General features: G+C 40.6%; 2 protein-coding genes across 2 annotated transcripts in view; one reads left to right on the top strand and one right to left on the bottom strand.

The window, feature by feature from the left end:
- Window positions 1-5,078: 5,078 nt before the first annotated feature.
- The window catches only part of PDE6H (phosphodiesterase 6H), a 25,162-nt gene continuing 5,697 nt past the window's right edge, over window positions 5,079-24,543 (bottom strand). The window contains exons 2-4 of the mRNA XM_007107763.4: window positions 8,934-9,108; window positions 7,753-7,793; window positions 5,079-5,226 (exon numbers count right to left, since the gene is read on the bottom strand). Coding sequence (XP_007107825.2) covers window positions 5,150-5,226; window positions 7,753-7,793; window positions 8,934-9,067 — 252 coding nt within the window. The 5' untranslated portion in view covers window positions 9,068-9,108 and the 3' untranslated portion in view covers window positions 5,079-5,149. The remainder of the gene's footprint in view (window positions 5,227-7,752; window positions 7,794-8,933; window positions 9,109-24,543) is intronic.
- Window positions 23,771-24,543, top strand: part of ARHGDIB (Rho GDP dissociation inhibitor beta) — a 17,919-nt gene continuing 17,146 nt past the window's right edge. The window contains exon 1 of the mRNA XM_007107760.2: window positions 23,771-23,872. The gene's annotated coding sequence lies outside the window, so the exon portion shown is untranslated. The remainder of the gene's footprint in view (window positions 23,873-24,543) is intronic.

Here is a 24,543-nt window from a genome sequence, read left to right as displayed (position 1 = left end):
TCTATCTTATTAGTCCACACAACGGTCTGAGAGTCAGAACACACGACTATTAGCCCCTGTTCTCACACATATTACATATGTTTTGGGGGCAAGTGGAACTGATCTCGGAGAGAAAGCAGTGAGCGTTCCTGAAGAGAGATCTTAGTTTCCTGCCCGGGGAATTGGACCTGGGTAGCCTGGATGAAAACCAGGAATTCTAGCCACTAGACCACCAGGGGCAAGAGGCTTGAAGCAAACTTCCCCTGGCTCTTACCCCCAGTGAAAGTAAGAATATTTCAAGAAGGCAAAAACTGTAAAAACAGGTACAAAGTAGATTAACAGAGACACAGCACAACGTATGGGAGAGCCCACAGAGAAGCAGTTTATTTATTTAGAGTCAGAAGCTAGGCAGAAATACACACCCAGAGAGAAAGGGTATGGGCGTCCTTCCTAATGAGGAGAAGGGCAGTAAAGAGGTGATTTAAATCCCTTATATAGGACGGTTCTTCCAGGTCTTTGTTTACCTTTGGCCAATTATCCTGTTTCTTTTTTCACACCTGACCTGCCCTAGGATGCTCCCCAACGTGTGTGGGCAACTTTTTGCTAGGATGGATCCCACCGCAGAGGCCTGTGGGTGCATGTCCACACTTATTATGGGGTGGCGCTCCCTCCCTTTTTGACCCCCAAGGAGGCTTCCTGTGCGTGGGCAGACGGGCAGGTCTTCCTTGACCTCGGGTGTGGGCGCCTTATCTCTTTACTTCAGCAGAGCTCAGCTTCTGCCACTAGCTTTGTCCTTGGAGTGTCTGGGTGCGAACAAAGCTTCAATTTTACTCCGCCTGACAAACACCAGCTGTTCAGCCCGGGGACACATCTACCTACTACCTCAGAGCCAGTTAAATCAGTCACTGGATGGCAGTATGCTAAGAATTCGCTAACTCCCAATGTTTTAAAGTATAGGCTTGGACCACATCAGTGTTTTCAAACTGACACAAATTAAGAAGCGTTGGGGACCCATATTAAAAATACAGATTCTAAGATCTTTTCCTTGGAGATTCTTATTCAGAAAACCTGGTGTGAGGTCCAAATTGCTTGTGTTTGTAACAGGAGATTCTCAGTGTCTCTTATTATCAAGAAAGTGTCAGAAGATTTCAAAAAATCCTCCAAACCCTAAACTTCTATGAGAATTCCCTTCTGCAATTGCTCTTTTTCATCTATTGTGTTCTTCCTATTTGTTCTTCCTAGTTGACATTATGCTTCCTTCGCTTCTGGGGTTTATATTACAATCAACTTTGGAGGTTTTAAATGTATCCATGCTATTTCCCAACTCCAAGTAAAGATCACTGGTTGACAAAGAGTGTCTGTTCTTTGATACTATTGCTCTGCTGGCTATGTCCAACTTGCCCCTTTACATCCATTCTCCACCCTTCTCCACCTGATCTTTGGTGTTGAAGGTGAACCCTACTCACCACATCAATGGGCTCCTTTGCCTCCTGACTTCAGGTTAGGTTTATCCAATGGGAGGCATCAACAGAAAAGTAGAGAATGGGAGAACAACATTGGGGTATTAATTAGCCTCACTGCCACCCCTCCTGGTTACCCATGGGATCATGGTGGATTGGCTGTATCTTACTACTGAAGACCACCTCCCTCTCGGGGTTGGGGGTACACTTCCTTATGATTAGAGCTGACCTCTTAGGGTTCCTCCAGATCTAGGTTGGTCACGTAGCCCGAAAATCGTTGCTAGCCCCAAGTTACTCTATTACCTTTTGTAGATTCTCCTTAATCCTTCCCAAGCCTTTGTAAGTAGTCCCTTTGTTAAAATTTCCCCAATTACTCTCTTTGAGTATGGCATCTCTGCTCCCGGGATTTTGATGGGGATAATAATTTACCTTTATCTCTTTCACATGTGCTATTTGTGTGATAAAGGTTTTCTTGTATCTTATTAAAAATAATAGAAACGATAGAATTAGAATTTAGGGAAAGAAAGAACGAAATTCTAGTGCTTGAATAAGCTTTAAATTATGTCTATTCTACACTATGCTTCGTAACAGGAACTAACACAGTGTAGTAGGTCAAATATACTTCAAAATCAAACAAACAAGCAAACAAACTCATAGAAAAAGAGATCAGATTTGTGGTAACCAAGGGGGGATGGGGGGATGGGAGGAGAGGGAATTGGATGAAGGTGGTCAAAAGATACAAACTTGCAGTTATAACATAAATTAGTACTAGGGATGTAAGGTGCAATATAATAAATATAATTAATACTGCTGTATGTTATACATGAAAATTGTTAAGAGAGTAAATTCTAAGAGTTCTCTCATCACAAGGAAAACATTTTTTTTCTATTTCTTTAATTTTCTACCTATATGAGATGACGGCTGTTCACTAAACTTATTGTGATAATCATTTCATGAGGTATGTAAGTCAAATCATTATGCTGTACACCTGAAATTTATACATTACTGTATGTCAATCATATCTCAATAAAACTGGAAAAAAAGAAATTCTATCTATTCTAGCTTACTACTAAATACTAGAATCCTACATGAAATAGGTCTGCTCCATCCTGTTCATCGTAACTTTTTAAAAATTTATTGGCAATGAACACTTTCTCTTTCAGACTAAATATTATGCATTCTTCAACAGTTCTTCACATAGCATGGTTTCTAGATCCTTCTCCATCCTGGCCATTGGCTACGTTCCTTTGGGTGAATTCTGTTGCGTCAGCATTATTGCTTCATGTTTCGGAAACATTTGCAAAGTAAGCCAAATGTGGACAGATCTCCCCAGCTGGAGAAGAGCACAGGCATCCCTAAGTGAAAGGCACACCCTTCCACTGGGATGAGCAAGTGCAGACTGAAGGTTCTGGCTGCCAAATGGAGCAGCTGCTCAAAAACAGGCACATGGGTGGAGGCATGAGCTCCTGCTGGGGGGAAATCATCCTTACCACTACACTCCTTGCATGTCATGGTTTCACTTTTGAATTTATACCCTACTTTTTCTTTTATACTTTATATTTTTCACTAAGTGTAATAGGGAAGAACAAATCTGACTCCATACTGGATCTGTTTCTCTTACTTTAACCTTTGTATTTTATTGCTTTCGCTACAAGTTAATCACTAAAGGGATGTTGCCTGTAACTTAAAGTATGCATCTCTGAACCCGGGCTCCCATATGCCTGAATGTTACGCTAAAATGCCTTTGTTTAAGCTCAGAGGAAACATCCTGACTAGGCCACCTGTGAATGGCTACAGGAAAGAAGAAATTAACAATCCCCTCCAGAGTCTGGCCAGAACCAGAAAATATTTGCAACAATTTATCATCTTTTTTACTTTACCTCCTCACACCTCCCCCACTTTGTTCTAGAAAAGAAACTAGCATCCATATACGTGGAATCTAGAAAAATGGTACAGATGAACCTGTTTGCAAGGCAGAAATAGAGACACAGATGTAGAGAACAAATGTATGCACACCAAGGGGGAAAAGCGGGTGGTGGTGTGAATTGGGAGACTGGGATTGACATATATACACTAATATGTATAAAATAGATAACTAATGAGAACCCGCTGTATAGCACAGGAACTCCACTTCAGTTCTCTGTACAGTAGAAACTGACACAACATTGTAAAACAACTATACCCCAATGTAAAAGAAAAAGAAACTAGCATCCAAACCTGGACAAGATGTTTCTTTGGGACACTGGTCCACCATCTTCTAGGTCTGCTGGCTTCCTGAATAAAGTCGCTCTTCCTTGACCCTTTTTTGGCCTGTCATGCAGTGAGCAATACGAGCTGGGACTCGGTAACATGAGGAGGGAACAAAGTGGAATTCTAGCTGGGCCAAGGGTTAAAATGAAAAATAGGCATGCTTTAAATTTCCATGATCTGGAAACCCAGTGTCCTTACCCCATTCCAATCCAGATGTGTCCCTTGGGCTTTTAGATTTCTGGCCAGAAGGTAACAAAGTCATCTGTGCAAAACAGCGAGTGCAGAGCCTGCAGCCGAAGAAATGTTCTCCGGTGCTGAGCATCTCTCATTCCCATGCTCTGACAAAGTCACAGAATTGATTGCTACCGTGTACCTTAGATTACTTAATTCAGGCAAACTGGAGGATCCCAAGAGTGAGATCTTTGCCCAGAATGATGGCGCCAGGATTAGAACCCAAATCTCTTTCCCCTCTATCATCCTGCCTCTCTTTTCAGTTAATTTACTCCATTCTTTTGCCACAAATTACAAAACTGAAATGAAGAAGTTAATACTGCTAGTACCCAAAGCATCCAAGTCAGACAGAGGCAGCCCTTGAATTGCACAATTGCCTTGAAAGTATTGGGGAAAGATAGCTATGTGCACATTACGTTTGACACTACTTTAGTGGTGAAGCAAACCATTATTTTATTTTTCCGATTCCACTACCTATCTTTTGCATCTGAGTCTAAACTTTAAAGGATGTAAATCTTTTCAATCAACGGAATCAAGTCACTCAGAAGGCTCAGAGTCTTGAGTTTAAATCTCCAGTTTGCCACCAACTCAGAACTGTACAATTTAAAGCTGCATCAGATCTCAGGGATAACCTAGTTCAGTAAAATTTAGACCCAGAGAGGCCGTGATTTACAAAGTTACAAAGCAGAATCAGAACTTGACTCTTAATCCTATGCTCTTTTGCATGAACTGTGCTTATTTCCTCTGTGACTGTGCCTTCTTTGTTTAATTGGGTCTCAGAACAGGGCATCAGATATTTGCATATAGCATTTAATACAACCTCATCATGAGATTCGAGGTATCTCCTTTATTAAAGAAAAAGGTAGAGGAGTGACATAAATGGTATCTTAAAAGCCTAATACCAATCATAATGAATGCCTAGCAAAAACAGATTTGAAGAATTTAAACTTTAGAGATATACTGATGACTTCTAACCAGCTGATAGGAAAGAGTGGTAATGTTTGAAAGGCCCTATCAAAAGTTGCTTTCACCCGCTATCCTGAGCTAAACTATACTGCATGAGAGAGTCTGACACTAAGAGAACTCCTAGTAGTAACTTAAGGGAAATGACTGTGTAAGCCAAAGAAACCACTTCCGACAGCTGTATGTCAAGACTCTGGCAGATCAATAGGGCAGAAGTAACCAAAGTTACAGCAGACGCTGTTGAGAGGGGCAGAACCTCTGGTGCCTCAGATGATCCCAAACTGAGTGGGCTCGTGCAGCTCCAAGTGGCTGAATGTCTCCCAAGGACAAATCACCGTGATATCTGCAAGGGAAAAAAGAAGAACTTGTAAGCCAATCTCACCCCTAGGAGAGCCTCTTCTGCTCAAAAGGGCATCCTTCAGGCAGAGACCCCTCACCCCTCCCTTCCATCTGCTGTCCAGATGACCGGGAAGTTGTCTAGAATGGCCCTTCATCCCAGGAAGGATCAGATCAGTTGTTTAATCCTCTGCAGGGCTCTGATTCCCCCAGAACAGGCTCCCAAGGTATTTATGTTGGTTTTATTCTGCATCCTTTTTGGGGAGATGATCCAAGGCTTTTGACTGGGGCTATCCTGTGGGAGTGTAGCTCTCTGATCACACGGAGGGAACAGAGGTGGAATTCTAGTTAGGCCAAGGGTTAAAGTGAGAAATAGGGGCGCTTTAAATTCCCATGGTCTGGAAATCCAGTCTCCTTACTCCTTACCAATCCAGACGTGTTCCTTGGGCTTCTCTGACTGCTCTTAAGCACCTTTACACTCTGAAATGCCTATATCCCACCGCATACTGAGAAGTGATCTCAAGGCATCACCTCATCCAGTCTCTTGCATCAGCAATAAGATATTATTGTTCCCGAATTACAGGGAAGCTGGCTGATACCCAGAGTGATTAAACACCCAGCAAAAAATCTCACAGTTGTAGAGATTGGCCTAGAACCCGGTCAAAGACTTCAGAATTTCCATCAGTATAAACCTTTTGCCACTATTCCAAATATGTTGGCAGAGTTAAGGATATATTCCAGAGTCAAAAGTGAATTTGCTGGTCTTATACGCACCTGGCCAAAATAGAGAAGCATTTGATTTAAAAGAGTAGCATACGAGCTTTATAAAAGTGGCTAGAAATTCTATTTGAGATCCGAGGAGTGGCATTAGACAATAAAAAGTAGATATACTGAGAGCTGCCCGGAAAGGACACTGATTGCTATGAGTGCCACCACTTATCAGAAGTGTATTGGATGAGCTGGAAACATGTGGCTACACAAAAACCTGCACAAGGAAGTTTGTAGCAGCTTTATTCATAATTGACAAAACTTGGAAGCAATCAAGATGCCTATCAATAGGATGAATAAACTGTGATACAACCATATAATGAAATATTCAGCGATAAAAAGAAATGCACTATCAAACCATGTAAAGACATGGAGGGAGCTTAGATAAATATTACTAAGTGAAAGAACTCATACTATTTGATTCCAACTGTAGGACCATCTGGAAAAGGCAAAAAAACTATAGAGACAGTAAAAAGATTAGTGGTTGTCAGAAGTTTACGGGGAGAAAGGGATGAACAGGTAGAGCACAGGAGATCTGGGGGGCTAGTGAAGGTATTCTGTATGAACCTGTAATGGTGGATACAGGATCTGTGCATTTGTCAAAACCCATGGAACTGGACAACACAAAGAATGAACGAGCTATTTCAGTTAATAGCAATGTATTAATATTGGTTCATGAAGTATAACAAATGCCCCACGATAATGCAAGATGTTAATGATAGGGGAAACGATGTACAGGAGGAGGAAGGTGGCAGAGGGGGTCTATAGGAACTCTGTACTTTCTGTTTAATTTTCCTATAAACCTAAAACTGCTCTAAAAAATAACGTCTATTAATTTTGAAAAAGACATGCGGGGGCTTCCCTTCTGGAGCAGTGGTTGGGAGTCCGCCTGCAGGTGCAGGGCACATGGGTTCGAGCCCTGGTCTGGGAGGACACCACATGCCGTGGAGCGACAGGGCCCCTGCGCCACAACTGCTGGGCCTGAGCTCTGGAGCCCACGAGCCACGACTGCTGAGCCCGCGCCCCTAGAGGCTGAGCTCCGCAACGGGAGAGGCCACCGCAATGAGAAGTCCGCGCACCACGGCGAGGAGTGGTCCCCGCTCGCCGCAGCTACAGAGATCCCGTGTGAAGCAGCAGAGACCCAGTGAAGCCAAAAATAAATAAATAGAATAAATAAATTTTTTAAAGAGGATATGGAGTAATTTGCATGCATTATCCAACAAATAAAAATTCTAGCCAATTAAAAATTGTTGTACCGGATACTTTCAGTATGTAGGGCCCTGTTCTGGGTGCCAGAAGATGTGTGAAAAAAGGAAGTAGGTGAGGGAGTGTTTGGCCCCATAGAGTGAAAAGGCTCTCCTGGCCCCACCCTTGTTTCCAGTACCTCACTCTGTGGCCTCAGATTGTCACTTAATTCCTCTGTGTCTCAGATTTCTCTTCTGAAAAATAAAGTTGGTCTAGACTCACTCTAAGAATCCTTCTACCGTGAAAGACTACAATTCCTCATTGCACGCCCTCAAGAGTATTTAACGAAACACAAAGATTCATTAAACTTTGGGGCAAGTCGGATTTCTTTTAGAGTTTTAGCCTCTGGGCACACACATACTTATTTAGGAAGTTAAATTAAAACCCCACTTTTCTAGGTCTTTAAAGGATCTGCTGCCTTAGGTATTTCTGGTAACTTTCAACTGCACCATGTGGCCTGAAGTAGAAAAAAGGGTGAAAGTCTAAGGGTAAAATTCACTGAAATCTTTGGGTGGCTCACCTGTTCCTAGTCCCTCCATGCCCGGAATGTCATCTCCAAACCTATGGAAAAAAATACAAGAGAAATTAGCTGATATCGGAGCCAAAGGATCCTGGAATAAGTCATGTGAAGAGTTTCCTGATTCAAAGAGAAAGAAGAAGAAGTTTAAGTTTTTGTATTTGAGAAATCCCTTCTGTCTGCATTGAGCTGGGGCAAAGGAAACGGCACTCAGGCAGGTTTTAGACAATGCGTCCCAGAGGAGGGATAGTTTCCCCTCTGTAAAAATTTAACTCAACACAATTGAGAGCCAGAAAAAAAAAAAAGAGAGAGATCAGTGGGGCAGTTTAGTCAAGCTCCACTTTTCAAAATAGAAATTGGAATGAGAAAGCAATATGAAAGTCATGAAAATGATTAATTTATCCATTTGTTTAATTTATCCAAAAGTACATATTAAGCATCTACTATGTCCCTGGCATTGTGTTAGGCCCTGGGAGTTAAGGAAAAAAACAAACACACAAATTTTCTCTGAGGGATCTCAGTCTCAGGGAACAGATGACAAGAAATAAATGTAATATAAAATAACACAAGTTACCATCGCTGAATGTACAAAATGCAAACATGGAAGTAATGATAATGTTTGTCTAAGGAAGTCAGCAATGGCTTTCAGAAGAAATTAACATGAGTGTGTGTTGAAAATAAACAAGATTTTTTGCCAAGAAGAGAAAGAGAAAAACAAAGAACTGAAGAGAGAAGATTTGAAGCCATAAAAATAAACGGTGTGTTCTAGAAGTGGCCAGTGTTTCTGTGTTCCAGATTAAAGCACAGGTTACATCAACGAAGGAGAGTGGTCAAGAAAAGTCTGAAAGGTCAGGTCGAAGGTCACTGTGAAGGTTCCATTTTCCATGTTAATTCAGGCTGTAGCTCTGGGAGCTGACAGAGAAAGGATTCCAGGACTGAAAACATGATTCAGCAAAGATTCTGTTAGACAGGAAAACAGAAGGGTGGGGCTGGAAATTTTTATAAGTCTATTTAATATTGTGAGCATTAATTTCTTAAAAACAAAGCACTCTTTTTTTTTTATATAGATCTTTATTGGAGTGTAATCGCTTTACAATACTGTGTTAGTTTCTGTTGTACAACGAAGTAAATCAGCCATATGGAGGGAAAAAAACAATAGAAAGTCTTTTTAATCTTGGTCTTACCCTTTCACACCTTTCTTAGGAGGCTTGCTCTTGAACTGCCGAGTCTGCCTCTGCTTGAACTTGGGGGGTCCTTTGCGTGGCGTGGTGGGACCTTGGTTTGAAGTTGGAGGGGCCAAAGTAGAATTGTCACTCATTCTGCTGGTCCTTGGGGGGCTGATGGTTTTCTTTCAGGCTCCTTAGACAGTAAGAGAAAAAAAGAAGACCCTTCAAGGTATGAGAACCATTACTTATTCGACCCTGACGATAAACTGGAGGTGGGGAGAAAAGCACCTTGATAAAGAAGCTCAGTATCTTGTGTTGACACCCAAAGGGAGAAGTTATCTTTTAAAGGGATTTTTAAGAGAATGTGGTATAAATCAAGGGAGGCGCTCAGTAGAGTGGGATATAAACTGGCAACTGATAAGAGTTCAAAAATCTAGGTGGATTTGTTGTTCCAATAAATCTGCCACTAACTTTCTATGTGAATTTATTATAATGATATCCTTCTGTTTGATCACCAGTTCCACCATCTATAAAGGGAGAGAAATGAACTAAAGAATATCTACAGTCTTTGCAGCACTGAAAAATTCTTTAAGCTTTACAGATTTTTCCATCTAGCTGTAAAATAACCTGACTCTAAATGTTTATTGACCCATTTTTTTATGGCCTTGTTCTTTATGGTCCTTATTTTACTTACTTCTCATGTGATCCGGAGACTTCTTTCCTAGTTCTGGGGATGACAGCGTAGTAGTCTGGATAGGGGAAACTCTGAGCCTGCTATACCGACACCACAGAAGTGTTCAATACACCCCAATACACACACACACACACACACACAGAAGACAGTGCGGGGTGATTAAGTATTAAGTGTGTGCCCTAACTCCATATCCAGATATAAAGTTTTCTAGCCACATATTTCTCAGAAATCTTCACCATTTTCTCCTATGTAAATCGAGGAGCTATCCAATAGGATTTTCCCAGACTTTCATTTTAGCTACAGAAATGTACACAGTCATTCTTCAAGTACAAATAAAAGAACACAACAAATTTTTATTACATGTTACAATAACATGTAATAACAAATTAGCATGATTTATGCTAAGCTAAAGAATATTTTTCTTTCTCCTTTTCTATCACAAAAGTCAATAGCACTTAATCTGGGAAGGAAGAGTCTGAAAAAACTCCACAGAACTTCCAAACAGCCTTAACCTCCCACCTGGAGCCAGCCTGTCCATAATCTACCGCCTGGGAGCTTGTTTTCATAGAATTCCGTATTTCATTCATTATAGATGTATGCTAATATTCTTAACTTCAATTGTTCCCAACAATGTTTGGCTCATGCTAACCATCTTTTCTCTCTCTCTGCCACACTGCACAGCCTTCAAAACTTATATTGTATAACTTTTATCAACTTTTTCTTATTACTCTCAAAAGCATGTAAAATTATTAATAAATCCTTGGCTCCAAGATATTTTTCCCTATTTTCTCTTCCCCAATTACTATTTTAATTCTCTCCTGGCCAGTCCTCGATTCGTTCAATAAAAACACATTGACTACTCTGTGAGCTGGAACCAGGGATGGTGAAGCTGGCCGGGGTCCTGGATCACCCGCACATGCAATGGATCTTGCCTTAATCCCCCACTTGAATATGCTCCATGAGGCTGCTTTTTCAGTCTTTGTTCATTTCTGTAGCCTCAGAACCTACAACAGTACCCGGCGCATAGTAGGTATGCCATATACATATTTGTCAGAGGAGTGAATAAGTAAATAAAGAGAACTAATCCTTTGAAACTTGGGTCCTGAGATCCTGACCCTGTGACCTTCTCTGTCAAACCATAGGTCTTAAAGCATCCGCTGATCTTCACCTCATAAAGCCCTCAGTGGCTTTAGAAAATATGCTGCCAGCTCCTCTCCTCCCTGAATCCAATTCTTGTGCTGCGGGCCCTCTCCTGCCCTGGTAAACAGGCAAAGTCTGTGCCTCTCCCAAGTGTGGTTGGGACCATGGGAATGGCTTGGCGGGCAGCCGAGAGCAGCATTACTCTCTGACTGTGCCACCAGTAACTGACATATCCCAGCTCTGCCAAAGCCACAGAGGAAAATCAGAGAATTTCCCTCAGATCAAGCTTTTGGACTTCTCAATTCTTTCAAAGCAATAAGAAACTACAAACTTTCCTTTCTTTAATCTAGAGAGCCTACTAGGCTTAGGATTGCCACATTTAGCAAATAAAAATACAGGACGACCAGTTAAATTTGAATTTCAGCTATACAACAAATGATTTTTTTTCTAGTATAAGTATATCCCCAATATTTCATGGTACGTACTTAGACTTAGAAACTTGTCTTGTTGTTGTTTATCTGAAATTCAAATTTATCTGGGCATCTTCTATGTTATCCGGCAACTCTAACTGGGATCCTGCTATGTTAGATCCAAAGTCTATAATGTGAGGGTCTAAGGTAACCTTCCTTAATCAGTCAAATGACCCTTTAGGGGGCAAAACAGTGTAAAGAGTAGATGCTTTAAAATCAAATAGAAATAATCTCAAATTCCTGCTCCACAAAACTGTTTATGTGACCTTGGATAAGTGGCATAACCTCTCTAGGTCTCACTCCGTCTATAAAATGAATCAAATAATATCTTCTTTTTAGGGTAATGGGGAAAATAAGAGGGAATAATGTAGAGTGTTTGGTGAAAAATACTCAAAAAGGAGTAACCTTTTTATAGTAGACCTTCTGACAGTCAAGGAAGCCCTGCAAACAAATTTATGGTTTCGACATAGGTTCACCTGGACTCCCACACCCCTTCCTCCAGGCCAACTGCTGAAGGGTCCTTGTCAAGCACCCGAGAGGTAATTGCTACCTGCACTTGCTGGGTAATCCTCTGCATCCTTCAAATCCCCCAACTATTAACTTATTTTTGCTCTCAAAATTCTGTCTTAAGAGGACTTCTTTGGATTCCTTTGACAACCCTAACAGCAACCCCAAAGAACTTAAAATTCACACATGACTTCTATGTACCCCTGATTACACTCCCCCTTTTCTCTGGCGAGTTTCTTTTGCACGTTGATATAATTCTGAAATTGCAGTTGCAAGTTTCTCTAGGCTTGGACCGAGTTCCTGTCTAATTCCAAGTGTGATGCGTTACCTAAAAGAATTGTCCTTGGAAAGAGTTACGTAACAGTTGCCTGGCTAATCCCTGAATCCTCATGGCCCTCAGGATTTGCACTATGCATAATAATTGTTTTTACATTTATTGTGCATTTTGAGTACAATATTTCATTTTTGACTACCTAGGACAGTCAACCAATCCCTAGGGTGTTTCTGTCATAGATTTACCCCCCAGTTTTCCCTGTAACATCTTCAACCAATCCCTAGGGTGTTTCTGTCATAGATTTACCCCCCAGTTTTCCCTGTAACATCTTTGGGATGAGCAGAACATGACCTTGTCCTGCCTTGGAAATCAATCCTGTCAGCCACAGGTATCACCTACAGCTGAACTTATCCTGACCGTGCTTTCCTAAGAACTCCAAGGGCATCCCTGGAAGCTGAATAATCCTGAATCTAGTATCAGACTTGATTTTAGCTGCAAGCAGAGATTTCACATTTTTGCCTCCCAAAATGTCAAGTAATTCATTCCTTTGTGAGACAGAATGTTTTCCCTGTTTTAAAAACACTGTTAGCCCTTCCCCCTTTGAAAATTACAAGCTGTTCCTCTGCGGAAAGTGGATGCAGCAATGTAAGATTTCAAAGCATAGGTTTGAGGGAACTGAGGTTACTGTTGCCTTAGACCCAAGGCAGCAGAGCTCAGCTGCAGGAAGCTACAGATGATGCTCCGTAAATTCCAGCTAAGGAAGGGCAGTTTCTGAAGATTCTTGAGTCAGGTTCTCTAATGCTACTATTATCGCCCTAGGCTTCGAGTTCCCTCTTTCTCAGCAAAGATGTGGGCAGATAGACGATTCCATTGTTGATGGATGAGGATGGGGAGAATATAGGCGAAGGAGCAATTTCCTCCACTGATGTGGTTGGACCAAACATGGAGGAAATACACCCAAACTTCCTTATAATGCCATGTGACAAGCTAATAAATGAAATTTGATGATTACCAGGTCATTGCAAACCTTGATTACTAAATTCATTTAGAAGCAACCCCAAGCTGACCCTCCCTTTTGGCGGCTCCATAGCAAACAGTTTGCTGGGAAAGGCGGGATCTGGGGCACTAAATGACCACAGAGCAAACAGTTCTTTACTCCCAGGGTGTGCTTGAAAACTTAGTCCAGGCACCAAGAGGCTGATGTGGGAGCGTAAGGATGAGGGGAAGGAGCCCCAACCCAGTAGGGGAATGACCGCAGTGCAGGGCAGGTGTGCTAAACCTTCTCCCTCCGAGGTTAAAAGGTTTGTTTACTCCTAGCTGAAGCAAGGTACTTGCAGGAGTTTTGTTTTCCTGTTTTTCATGGCTTTGGTTTGGGTCTTCCTTGGCTCTCCAAATTATTAGATTCAATCGAATGCCCCCCCTCCCCCTGCAAACAAAAGCCCTTTGGTTATATCCTGCTTAAACTCTCCAGAAGTTGAGAAATACTCACAGAGCTGAGGGTTTCTCCAACGAGCTCTCCAGTTGCCTTCTTCACAGTAGATGAATAAAGGACCTTTGCATCCGGACTTATCTCTCTGTAATACCCTCATGCTACCAAAGCACATCATCATAGGCTTAGGAGAATCAGCCCAGGTGCAAAGAAGCTGGAAGAGTGTGGGGTGAGACTGGGACAGGCTTTTCTGTTAATTGGATGTTCTTACAAGCTGACTTGGGCTCCCTCCTGTCCATAAATAGGTATTGAATTCACAAGCACACACAAAGGGTTGATTTCCAAGGGGAGATTTATAGATTGTAGTTCAAAATCTTTTTTCCTTCTCCATGGTTACCTTTAGTCCTTACCCCCCATTCTTCCCTTTTCCTGACGCACACAAGCCCTTGCATACTGTCTCTCTCTCCTCTCTCTCTTTGTCACACACACACAGATACACACACAGATGATCACATAATTCTCACAGTGTCCCCTGCTTCATTGGAGACATTGATCATGTGAGCAGTGCCCTTGAGAAATACCAGTATCTCTCCCTAATCGGTGTTATATGCATCTTCTCAGACAGATGAAACCACAGATCAGGAATAACCTAAAATTCAGTGATACGTGACAGAGAAAGAGCACAAGTGATAGCTGGGAACTCTTAACTGATGATATTTATTTGAGAATTGATTGCTGGATCTTTCGCACCAAACGCTTCAGGGTGTAGGGTCCAGACTACAATCCCCTTCAGTGGGACACTTGACACCCATCTTCCAATTGCATTGAGCCACTAATATGAATTTGTACATCACTTTATACAGTTTTGAATAGACCTTAACTCATATGCCAGCATCATTAACATCTTTTGACAAATTTGTCATAAAGAAATTAACTGATTTATTCAAGATTGCATATAAAGTGAGTAGGGGAGCCAGGAGCAAGGCCCAACCCTGCAAATATCTTGTTTATTCAGCTATCTTTGTACTCTACGACAGCAAAGCAGACCTGGACCGAGATGCCTGTGTTGCTGGTTACTCGCATGCATTGCTAGTGAACTACAGTGTGCTTCTCTAAATTGTTACTTATAAGAGAATTGTACTCCATGAGATTATGGAGAAAGAAGGTCAATTTATCCTTTCTAGGCAGGGAATGATTCTTAACCTGCAGCCCCAAGCAGATTACATAGGCAGCTAACCAGCTTAAGGGTTTTTTTCAGTAATCTTCCCGTTGGTATTTACCAAAATTAGAGGAATTCTGAAGACAGCAAACACCTTTTAGAGCCAGCAGGGTGTTTTGTCTCTGGATGGGTCTTTCCACTCCCTCCTTTGTCTCCATTACTTTTCACATCTTTCTCTACTCCTACACACCAGACCCATGGATGTCTTGATGCTTATCTGTCAAACCCTCCCACATTCTCCATTTCTTTGGTGAAGGACAGAGGACTTCCCATCGGAAACAGTGGAAGCCAGAAGGAAGTGGCACATTTTTCACATCCTGAAAGAAAAGAACTGTCAACTCTGAATTCTATTATCAAGTGAATTGATCCTTCAGGAATGAAGGGGAAATAAAGACATCCTCAGACAAAGGAAGATTAAAAGAATCTGTCATCAAAATACCTTAAAAGAATAATAAAGGAAGTTCTTGAAACAGAAAGGAAATGACAGAAGAAAATGTTGAACATCTAGAAAGAAACAACGATGATAAGAGTAAAAGTATGGGATACAAGGAGGAGTATGAAAGACAAGGAACACGGTCAGCTTCAGCAAGGCTATGTGGAGAACGAAACATTGTTCAAGACCCTGCAGTTCTAAAGACCTGTCACCGGGTATCTTCAGGAGGTGCATCGTGTTTCCCTGTTCCAAATGGCTGCTCTTTCTGCTCTGCCTCCACTACTTCTACTGAGTCTTAGAGGATTGGAGTAGACTAGCCAGTCAATCAACACCCCCTGCCTCTGTTGGACAGAGTTCTTCTACCAGGTCACTTCATTGGTCATTGCCTTGCCTAGTGTGGTGAACTTTTGGTCAGTTATCTATCTCAGATCTTATCAGTCAGGTAACAGGGTCACACAGCTAACAAGGTGATCAATAACCAAGTAATTTCCTGGAAGAAGCTTGGGTGTGCCTGGATTTCACAGACAAAAGAAACAAAGCCAGCAGGAACCTTGCTGGGGGAAAAGAAAAACAGAGAGAAGAGTTATAGATGGATGGAGTAACATAAATGTAATAACATTATTTAATAGATGAATATTAAACACATTTTGCTAAGTGAAAGAATCCAAAGTCAAAAGACTCTATACTGTTTGATTTTATTTATGATAGGCTCAAAAAGGCAAAACTATAGGGCTGGAGAACAGATTGGTGGTTGCCAGGGGTTGAGAGGAGGAGTTGACTAGAAAGGGAAATGGAAGGAATTTTTGAAGGGTTATGGAATGATTTGGTATCTAGATCATAGTGGTGGATATACAGATCTATGCATTTGGCCACACCTATAGAATTGTACACCACAGAGAGTGAGTCTTCCTATATGTCAATGTTAAATCTAAATATCATAAAATACTTTTTAAAAAAATAATCTTTGTTTCATAGCTCTATAATCCTTGGCTCTTAATCCTTTCTGATGGATGGGAAAGTCTTGTTAATTATATACAGGAAAAGAGTTAAAGGGCAGGTACTAAGTAATTAGAAAGTAATTAAGATTTTAGCTGTCCTATAAGCTGCTTACACAAGTGCTAATCTCTAATCTTTCTTTAGTGTTTCTTAAAATACCAGTGAGCCAGAAGACACACATCAAAAACGCATCTCCTCCACATTTTGAATCTCCTAGACTGAGCTTCCCACTCTACTAATGCACAATGGACCCTAGAGAGGAACACTCTAAATGTGAAGGAGGAATGCACAAGGCCAGTCCCTCCTTGCCTTAACACCCTACCATGCTAAGGGATTCTCCAGAACAACGTTATTAATCTTGAAAAAATAACTTCATTAAAAATACAATATTATCTTTCAGAAAAGAGAAAGAAAGGTAGACTTCCCCACTCGTTTTATGAGGCCAGTTTTACCCTCATGAGTTTTTAAAAATTAATTTTATGTAAGATTCAGGTGTAAGAATTATAGTTTAACATCTGTATACACTACAAAGTGATCACCACAAGTCTAGTTATCTAGTTACCATCTATCACCATACAATTGACCCCTTCACCCATACCCACATGAAACTTTTCACACCAAATTCAAAGAAAAACAGTAAAAAGGAAAAATACAGACCAATATCTCCCATGAATGTAGATGTAACATTCCTTAAAATCTTAGCATACCAATACAGCAATATATAAAAATACTAATACGTCAAGACCAAGTGGGATTTATTCCATATATGCAAGATTTGTTCAATATTCAAAACTCAATCAACATAATTCACTATATCAACAGACTAAAAAAGAAAAATTCTATGATCATACTAACTGATGCAGAAAAACCATTTCACAAAATCCGGCAGCCATTCATGATAAAAACTCTCAAAAAACTAGAAATAGAGGGAAACTAATAAAGACCATCTACAAAAAACCTACAGTTAACATCATATTTAATTATGAAAGGCTGAATGCTTTCTCTCTAAGATCGGGAACAAGTTAAGGATGCCTGCTCTCATCACTCTTATCAACACGGTACTGAGAGTTCTGGCCACTGCAATCAGGCATAAAATAATAGAAACCACAAAGAGTGGAAACAAAGGAAAAAAACTGTTTCTATTCACAGATGGCATGATTAGAAAATCCTAAGGACTCTATGCTGTAAAACCTTCCTAAAACTAATAAGTGAGTTCAGCAATGGGAGATCTCATCCATTTACATAATTAAACCAGTGTTTCTCAAACTTTAAATTTACCTGCGGAGTTTTTTTTAAAACAGCTTCCTGGCCCCAACCCCTGAGATTCTGATACAATAGTTCTGAAATCAGGCCTAAGAATCTGCATTTCTAACAAATTCCTTGGTGATGCTGATCTGCTCATCCTCAGACTGCACTTTGTGTAACCTGGCTTAAACTACTGCCCGTAGCCTGATGAAGTGTCAATCATTAACTTAAGGTTGAAATCCAGTTTTATACATCACACTTACTGTCTGAAATCACTTCCTAGAAATGACCCAATGTCTTTCAAACTCAATACTCAACATGTCCAAACTCAAGTCATTACTCCCCCAATACCTCTGTTCATTCCTTTGTGTTCTCTATCTCAGCTGGTATTCCTACCAAGGACCCACTCATCCAAGCAAGAAACCCATAAGTCATCTGTGATTCCTCACTCCTCCTCACCCTCGTCCTTCGCAACTCATTAATCACCAAGCCATGCCAATTGCACCTAAATCTTTCTCGAATCTGATCACCTCTGTCTCTAGTTCAGGCCTAAACAGTCTCCAAACTGGTTTTGTTCTCATCGAATCCATCTACACAGCTCCCAGAGTAAACTGCAAAGGAAAACACAAAATCGATCCTGTCCCTCCTTCACTTTCAGTGGCTCTGAATCACGGACAGGATCAAGGCCAAGCTCCTTGTTTACATAGTGTAAGGAGTCCACTGTGACCTGGACCTGCACCTACCCCGCTCGAGGCAAGCTTCTCCTCCTTATGTAATGTGCACTTTGAGGTCCAGCCACCCCGAGCTGCTTCCTTGTAATCCCCTGCACATACCACATTATTTTAGGATGCCACTCGTTTGCTCATGTTTCCGCTTTCCTCAAATGCCTTCTCCTCCCCTTCCAACCCTCCCCATGTCAACAACCCAACACCTACATCCTTTGAGACTGAGCATTGTAGTCACTTCCTCCAAGAAGTCTTCTTTGATATCCTTACTTAGTGCCCTCATAATACCCCCTGTATATTACTTTTCCTAAGCTCACAAAAAGTTTTCCATTTGTTTTTTTCTGTTTTCCCCCATTACATCGCTGGCAACTAGGACTAGCTGCACAGGTCTAGTTCTGTGTCTTGTTTATCTCTGTACCTGTGCACAGGTCGTGGCATGGTTTGGACTGGGAAAGATTAAGGGTTTGTTGAATTAAGAAATGAGTCTTTATGCCAAGGCTATGGAACCCTGAATAATGTAGTTAAAATGTCATATATATGAAAGAAAGGAAGAAAAAGAAAGGTTGGTCTCATTGACCCCTGCAGACGCGTGACCACACTCATACTCAGCCTTCCCCAAGGCAATATTCTCACCACAAGAAGGAGATGGAATCAGGGGTAGAATGTAGGTAATGCTGTCTAGTTTAGATAGATACACTTCTACTAAAGAACTTCAATTCTGGCATGATTTGGTCAAGTCTTACACTGGGCATCCCAAAGACTACAAGTTATGTAAAACACAGACCTTTCCTCCTGCAATTTGTATTTGGGTGGAGAAATGAGACTAATATTCATAAAATAATCACTAAATAGTACACAGCAGTGTTTACTAAGGTACTAAATTATATTTGTATAAACAGTGCACACCCTAGGGGTTCAGAAAAAAATTACACACTTGTTTTGGATCAGCAGTGGAAAGGTTCAACGAAAGAGGTAATATTGGCTATGCATGCAGGCTGATTATAAGCACTGAGATGAAAATGCCTCTTTTCTAGTTATTCAAACATTTGCTCTGCAGTAATAAGGATCAGAATGTGATGGTGGTGATGATTTTCTTAGGCTGGACCATTTATTGAGCACTTACTCTGAAGTAGAGATGCTGCTATATGACTTCTCACACATTATTTCCAACCCTTCCAGAACGCCGAAGTTTGATATCAGCCTTCTTTTACAGAAGAGAAAACTAAGGCTCAGAGGAGTGAAACCATTGTCCTAAGGATACAAGGACAGGAAGACACAGAGCCAGGATATCTGCCTGAACTGCAGCTCTCCCCTCCACCCCAGGTGCTGTTTGGGCCTCAAGGACACATTGCAGAATGAATAGCTCTTGGGGCAGAAAGTCTTCCCTGAGAGTTTATTTTCCCGACTTGTAGCCTCCAAGAAATATGTCTGTGCAGGTGGGTGGAGGCAATGGTGGGATGGAAGTCCCACATCTCTTTGAGGACTGAAGTTGAAGAGTTCCTTTGAGATGTCTGTCGACTGAAGAAAATTTGCCCAGCCCAAAATTTGTGTTAAGTTTTATCCGGGGATCTTACTGAGGACTGTAGCCTGGGAGTCAGCCTCTCACAGAGCTCTGAGGAACTGCTCCGAAGAGGTAAAAGCTCTGGTCCAAAACGACGGCTCCTACCACTCTGTGACTGTCTCAGAACTTGTCACTGGCAGAGAGAAATTTCTTCCCTGCAGGGGAGATTAGCCCTCTGAACTGTCGTTCTTCTTCTTCTCTGTTTAATATAAAAGCACCTGGCCAAGAGAGAAGACTCCCTAAGAACAAGTTCAGTCCTCAGACTCAGATCCTGATGGCACCTCTGAAGGCAAGAAGCCGTTAGACCCCAGGCCCTGTGCTATGACCTAGCAGTGCATGGTCTAATTTGGGGGGAAGGGAGGGAAATAAAACATTCACGTTTTTACTCCATCGAATGGTGAGAGAATAATGCTAGTTTTGAGCTCAGACAATTTTTGATCATGATGGATGTATTTACAGTTGATTTTGGTGATTTCTGCAATGTCAATAGCATTTTCACCAACACTGTGAACTTCTCTTCTCCTGGCTTAAACATCCTTAGTTTCTTCAGTAATTATTCTGATAGTTTCTAGAATTTTCCCTCTGGTCAGCCCTCCTCCACATCACCACCAAGCATGTTGGTCTCATCTAGAAGGTATGTAGTTAGCCAACATTTTTCTTGAAATACTGTGTCTGCGTTAACATAGTACTCCATGTGTCATCTAGCATGGCTAGCCCACATTCTAATAGTACAATATATACATGTGATCAGGACAGTATTACTGAGAGAGTCCAAAGTTGAATTGTCTACCCTCCCACCATCTGACACATCACACTATTGATTGTCTGCTAAATCTGTTGTCTGCTAGAGCCTTGGGAGTAACTTCCAAGACAATCTCAACTCTCTTTATTCTCAACTTTTAGAACTTCCTTTTTTTTTTCTATTTATTAAGATATAGAACTTTACATCTATTTTATTTCAAATGCGTCTAGTTTAAGTCTGTGGAAGGCCTTATTTAGTATCATATGATGTCCCTAGAAGGTGCTTTAAAAATGCTGGTTAACAGAATGTTTAATATATGCTTTTTAAATTAAAAAAAAAAAACAACGAAATATGTCTCTGAAGAAAGGGGAAGTTTCAACAGTCTGCAGTCATCTGTCACTTTTTCAGGCTCATGGCGAAGGTACCATGGAAAATTTGCCTAGAATTTACGTTTCAGTATCCTTATAGCAGCAAAGGAAAGCTGGAAAATACTTAAAAGTTTTGATTGTTTTCCGGAAATTCCTGTGCCAATTTCCCAATTCCATTGATTTCATTTGGCATTACAGAGCTAAGGTCCTTAGAGTAAGAGCATCTTACTACCATGACAGGCATTTTCGTACACTTGCAGAAGCTCAGATATGGAGATGGGAGCCTTGGTACATAACACATCTTTGTCAGGATGGGCTAGAATGGGGGTGTCTGCCATGTTAATCTTCTTGACAGAATCTCTTAATCTCAGTTTTCTCATCAGATAAAAATACATGTGAAAAATGAACTGCAACAGAAGAAAATGAGAAATGGTCATTTCAAGTAGATCCCAACCCTGACTGTGATGCTGGAAGATATTTTAGAAGAATATGGCAATTGTCCTCCTACTTACTGAAAGTCCATCATTATAGCATCAAGAAGAGGCTCTGTTCTACATTAGCAACTCTTAATTCATTTGAGGTCATGGACCTCCTTGAAAATTTGATGAAAGCTATGAATTCTCTCTCCTCCCCCAATAAATGTACACACACTGCATACATACATATTTATTTTACAGACACTTTTAGGGATTTCCATACCTTCCGATGTCTGTGCCTAAAGCAGTGCATTAAGAAAACTTGTGAGGACATATTGGGTTTAGAAGAAAAAAAATGCCCTGTTTGAATAGTGATGGCTTCCCTAATAGTATGAGAAATGGGTAGTGGCATCCATTGAATCTACCCCTCCCAATTTTTCAAATCCTCTTGTTCCAAATAATTTATTCTACCTATGTTGTTGTTTTTTATTGAAGTATAGTTGAGTTACAATGTTGTGTTAGTTTCAGGTGTACAGATCCTTCTTCAGATTCTTTTCCAGTATAGGTTATTACAAGATATTGAATATAGATAGTTCCCTGTGCTATATAGTAGGTCCTTGTTGTTTATCTATTTTATGTACAGTAGTGTGTATCTGTTAATCCCAAGCTCCTAATTTATCCCTCCCTCCTCCTCTCCCCTTTGGTAACCATAAGTTTGTTTTCTACGTCTATGAGCCTTTTTCTGTTTTGTAAATAAGTTCATTTGTATCACTTTTTTTAGATTCCACATATAAGTGATATCATATGACACTTGTCTTTCTCTGCCTGACTTACTTCACTTCGTATGACAATCTCTAGGTCCATTCATGTTGCTGCAAATGGCATTACTTCATTCTTTTTAATGGCTGAGTAATATTCCATCATATATATATACCATGTCTCTATATACCTTCTATATATATATATATATACCATGTCTTCTTTATCCATTCAACTGTCAATGGACATTTAGGTTGCTTCCATGTCTTGGCTACTGTAAATAGAGCTTCTGTGAACATTGGGGTGCATGTATCTTTTCGAATTACAGTTTTTGCTTTTTTTTGGATATATGCCCAGGAGTGGGATTGCTGGATCATATGGTAACTCTACCTATGTTATTCTATGTTATTTTTCAATTGTCTGTCTCCCCTAGAACATAAATCCCACAAAAGAGCAGAGATTTTGAGATTGTCTGTTGCCTACTGCTGTATCTAGATACCTTGTATTTATAAACAGTGTATCTAGATGCAGTGTCTAGAACAATACCTGGAGGAATTATGTGCTCAAAAAATATTATTGAAAGAAGAAATATGTCCCTTCTTGAGAGCTCTGAGCTACAAACTTTACTATCTTCTATGTAAATTAATATTTGCTTTTATTTATAATACGGTCAGATACTTAGTTTCAAAGGCTATGTTCTATCTACATCATTTTGAAATTTATAGACTAAATCTGTATTTGGTTTTCCTCACTTTTATTAATTTTAATTCTATACTGTTTTCCTTTTCATATTTTTCTAGATTAATCTCTTTTCTCCCATCAAATGACCACCACCTCCTTACTTATTTCAGTTCCATTGACTAAGGATAAGACCTAGCTGGTGGCATCAGTTTACTGAATGAAGTGAACAAAATGCACTACATTTAAATGACTACAAAATAAATGTCAGTTTCTCCAAATATATTTGCATAATTAGTCAGCTCTAAACATGTTAGAACAATGTAAATACTGAATATTGAAATATTAATATAAATAAGCATTTATTATTAGCAGCAACAATGGAAATGTCTAGTGAAAATGTGGCTTGGGTGGCTTTAAAAACTGTTTGTTCCCTCAGATGATTTAAATATGGCCTCTGCAACTTGTTCCCATTTAAATTATTTCACAAGCCATTTCCTCAAATAAGGTACAAAGTCAGTTTTAGCACTTGTTAAATTATAACAGGTTCTCAGTTAGAAGACTATGAATTAATGAAGTTTTATTTTGTAATCTGCATTCCTAGGTCTAATCAAAACCGTGCTTTGGCTTCCTTTAATTTAAAAGAAAAATTAGTGAAAACTACAATAAATAACATTTGATGGTTTGTGCTGGAATACACGCTACATCTTGAAATTATGACTGACAAAACTCTAAAGCTCAGCTTGAGGACAAATTTTAAGATTTAGAGCTAAATACATGTAGTTAAAATTCATAATTTCTTAGCACCCTGCATTCACTGCCAGCTAACTTTCAAAATATCTGGCTGATAAGGAAGCTGGCAGAGACCCCAAAGGAACAGAAGTTAGTGATACAAAGTAAGGCCTATGCGAATTTTCTGCTACTGGTTTTAGATTACTTGCCTCAGAAGCGTATGCACTGAAATGACTTGCTATTTAGACATATCCACACAATTATTCATAGGACGCACAGTTATAAGCTGCAGACCCTTGTCTGAATACTCAGGTATGTCTGTGTTCACATGGGTGGCCATGCGCTCACATGTGCCATGAATTGTCAGGAATGCTGTTCAGAATTGGCTGATCAAGAGATACGCGGCGCAAAGGAACAGGATTTGAGACAGCCCAGGGTTTCCTCTTCAAGTAGGTTTAAACTTTTTTTTTTTTTTTTTCTCACAACTTCCTTCCTGTTCTAACTGCCAGTGCTCAGAAGTCAGCCTTGAGAGACAGAGGCACCCAGGACGGAGACGTGAACCCCTGAATGTAAGTTGAAATACCTTCAGGGTAGGGGAGGCTACAGGTGAGCACAGACAAATGGAGGAATCTCTACGCCAGACTACAGTCCTCTACGGTTTATTTTTTTGAGAGGGGCTGTGCCTCTTTAAAACAAACTTTATGAAAAGAAAGTACTAGAGGCTGCAGAGAAGGGGAAGTCAGAGCAGGGAGTGGCAGCAGTGACTCAGGGGAGGCACCTCGGTGAGGGAGGGTGAGTGCTGCAGCCCAGGAGATACATTCTGGATGTCCTGGAGAAGGGCTCTGAGTGTACCCACTGGGCGTGCCTGGCCAGGTTCCTACAAGGTTGGAGCCGGCATCTGGCCAAGCTCAGAAGCAAAAAGACTGTAGATCCAAACTGATTCGAAACGCGTTGGTGGATGGTGGGTTTCTGCTGGGGTGGAGATGTGTGGTTTCCTGTTTATAGGCAGGCTTTAAAGAGACTGGTTGAAAAGAAAAAAAAAATGGTTCAGAGTTGTCAGATATTAAGGTCTTTTCCACTGACGAATTTTCTGGGGATATACGAGAAATGCATAATGAAAGCCTCCCCTAGGGTACAGTGGGATTTAATTATCCAGGGGGGAGCATGGCTATTTACTCATCACTCTACAGGGATAGCATTTCTACCATTAGCGAAAGCCAGCGAGACGGGCAAAAATGAT

This window comes from Physeter macrocephalus, chromosome 6 (genome assembly GCF_002837175.3).
Source record: "Physeter macrocephalus isolate SW-GA chromosome 6, ASM283717v5, whole genome shotgun sequence".
Classification (NCBI taxonomy): Eukaryota; Metazoa; Chordata; class Mammalia; order Artiodactyla; family Physeteridae; genus Physeter; species Physeter macrocephalus.
The sequence above is the reverse complement of the archived record's forward strand: the minus strand, read 5'-3'. Positions and strand labels throughout refer to the sequence as shown.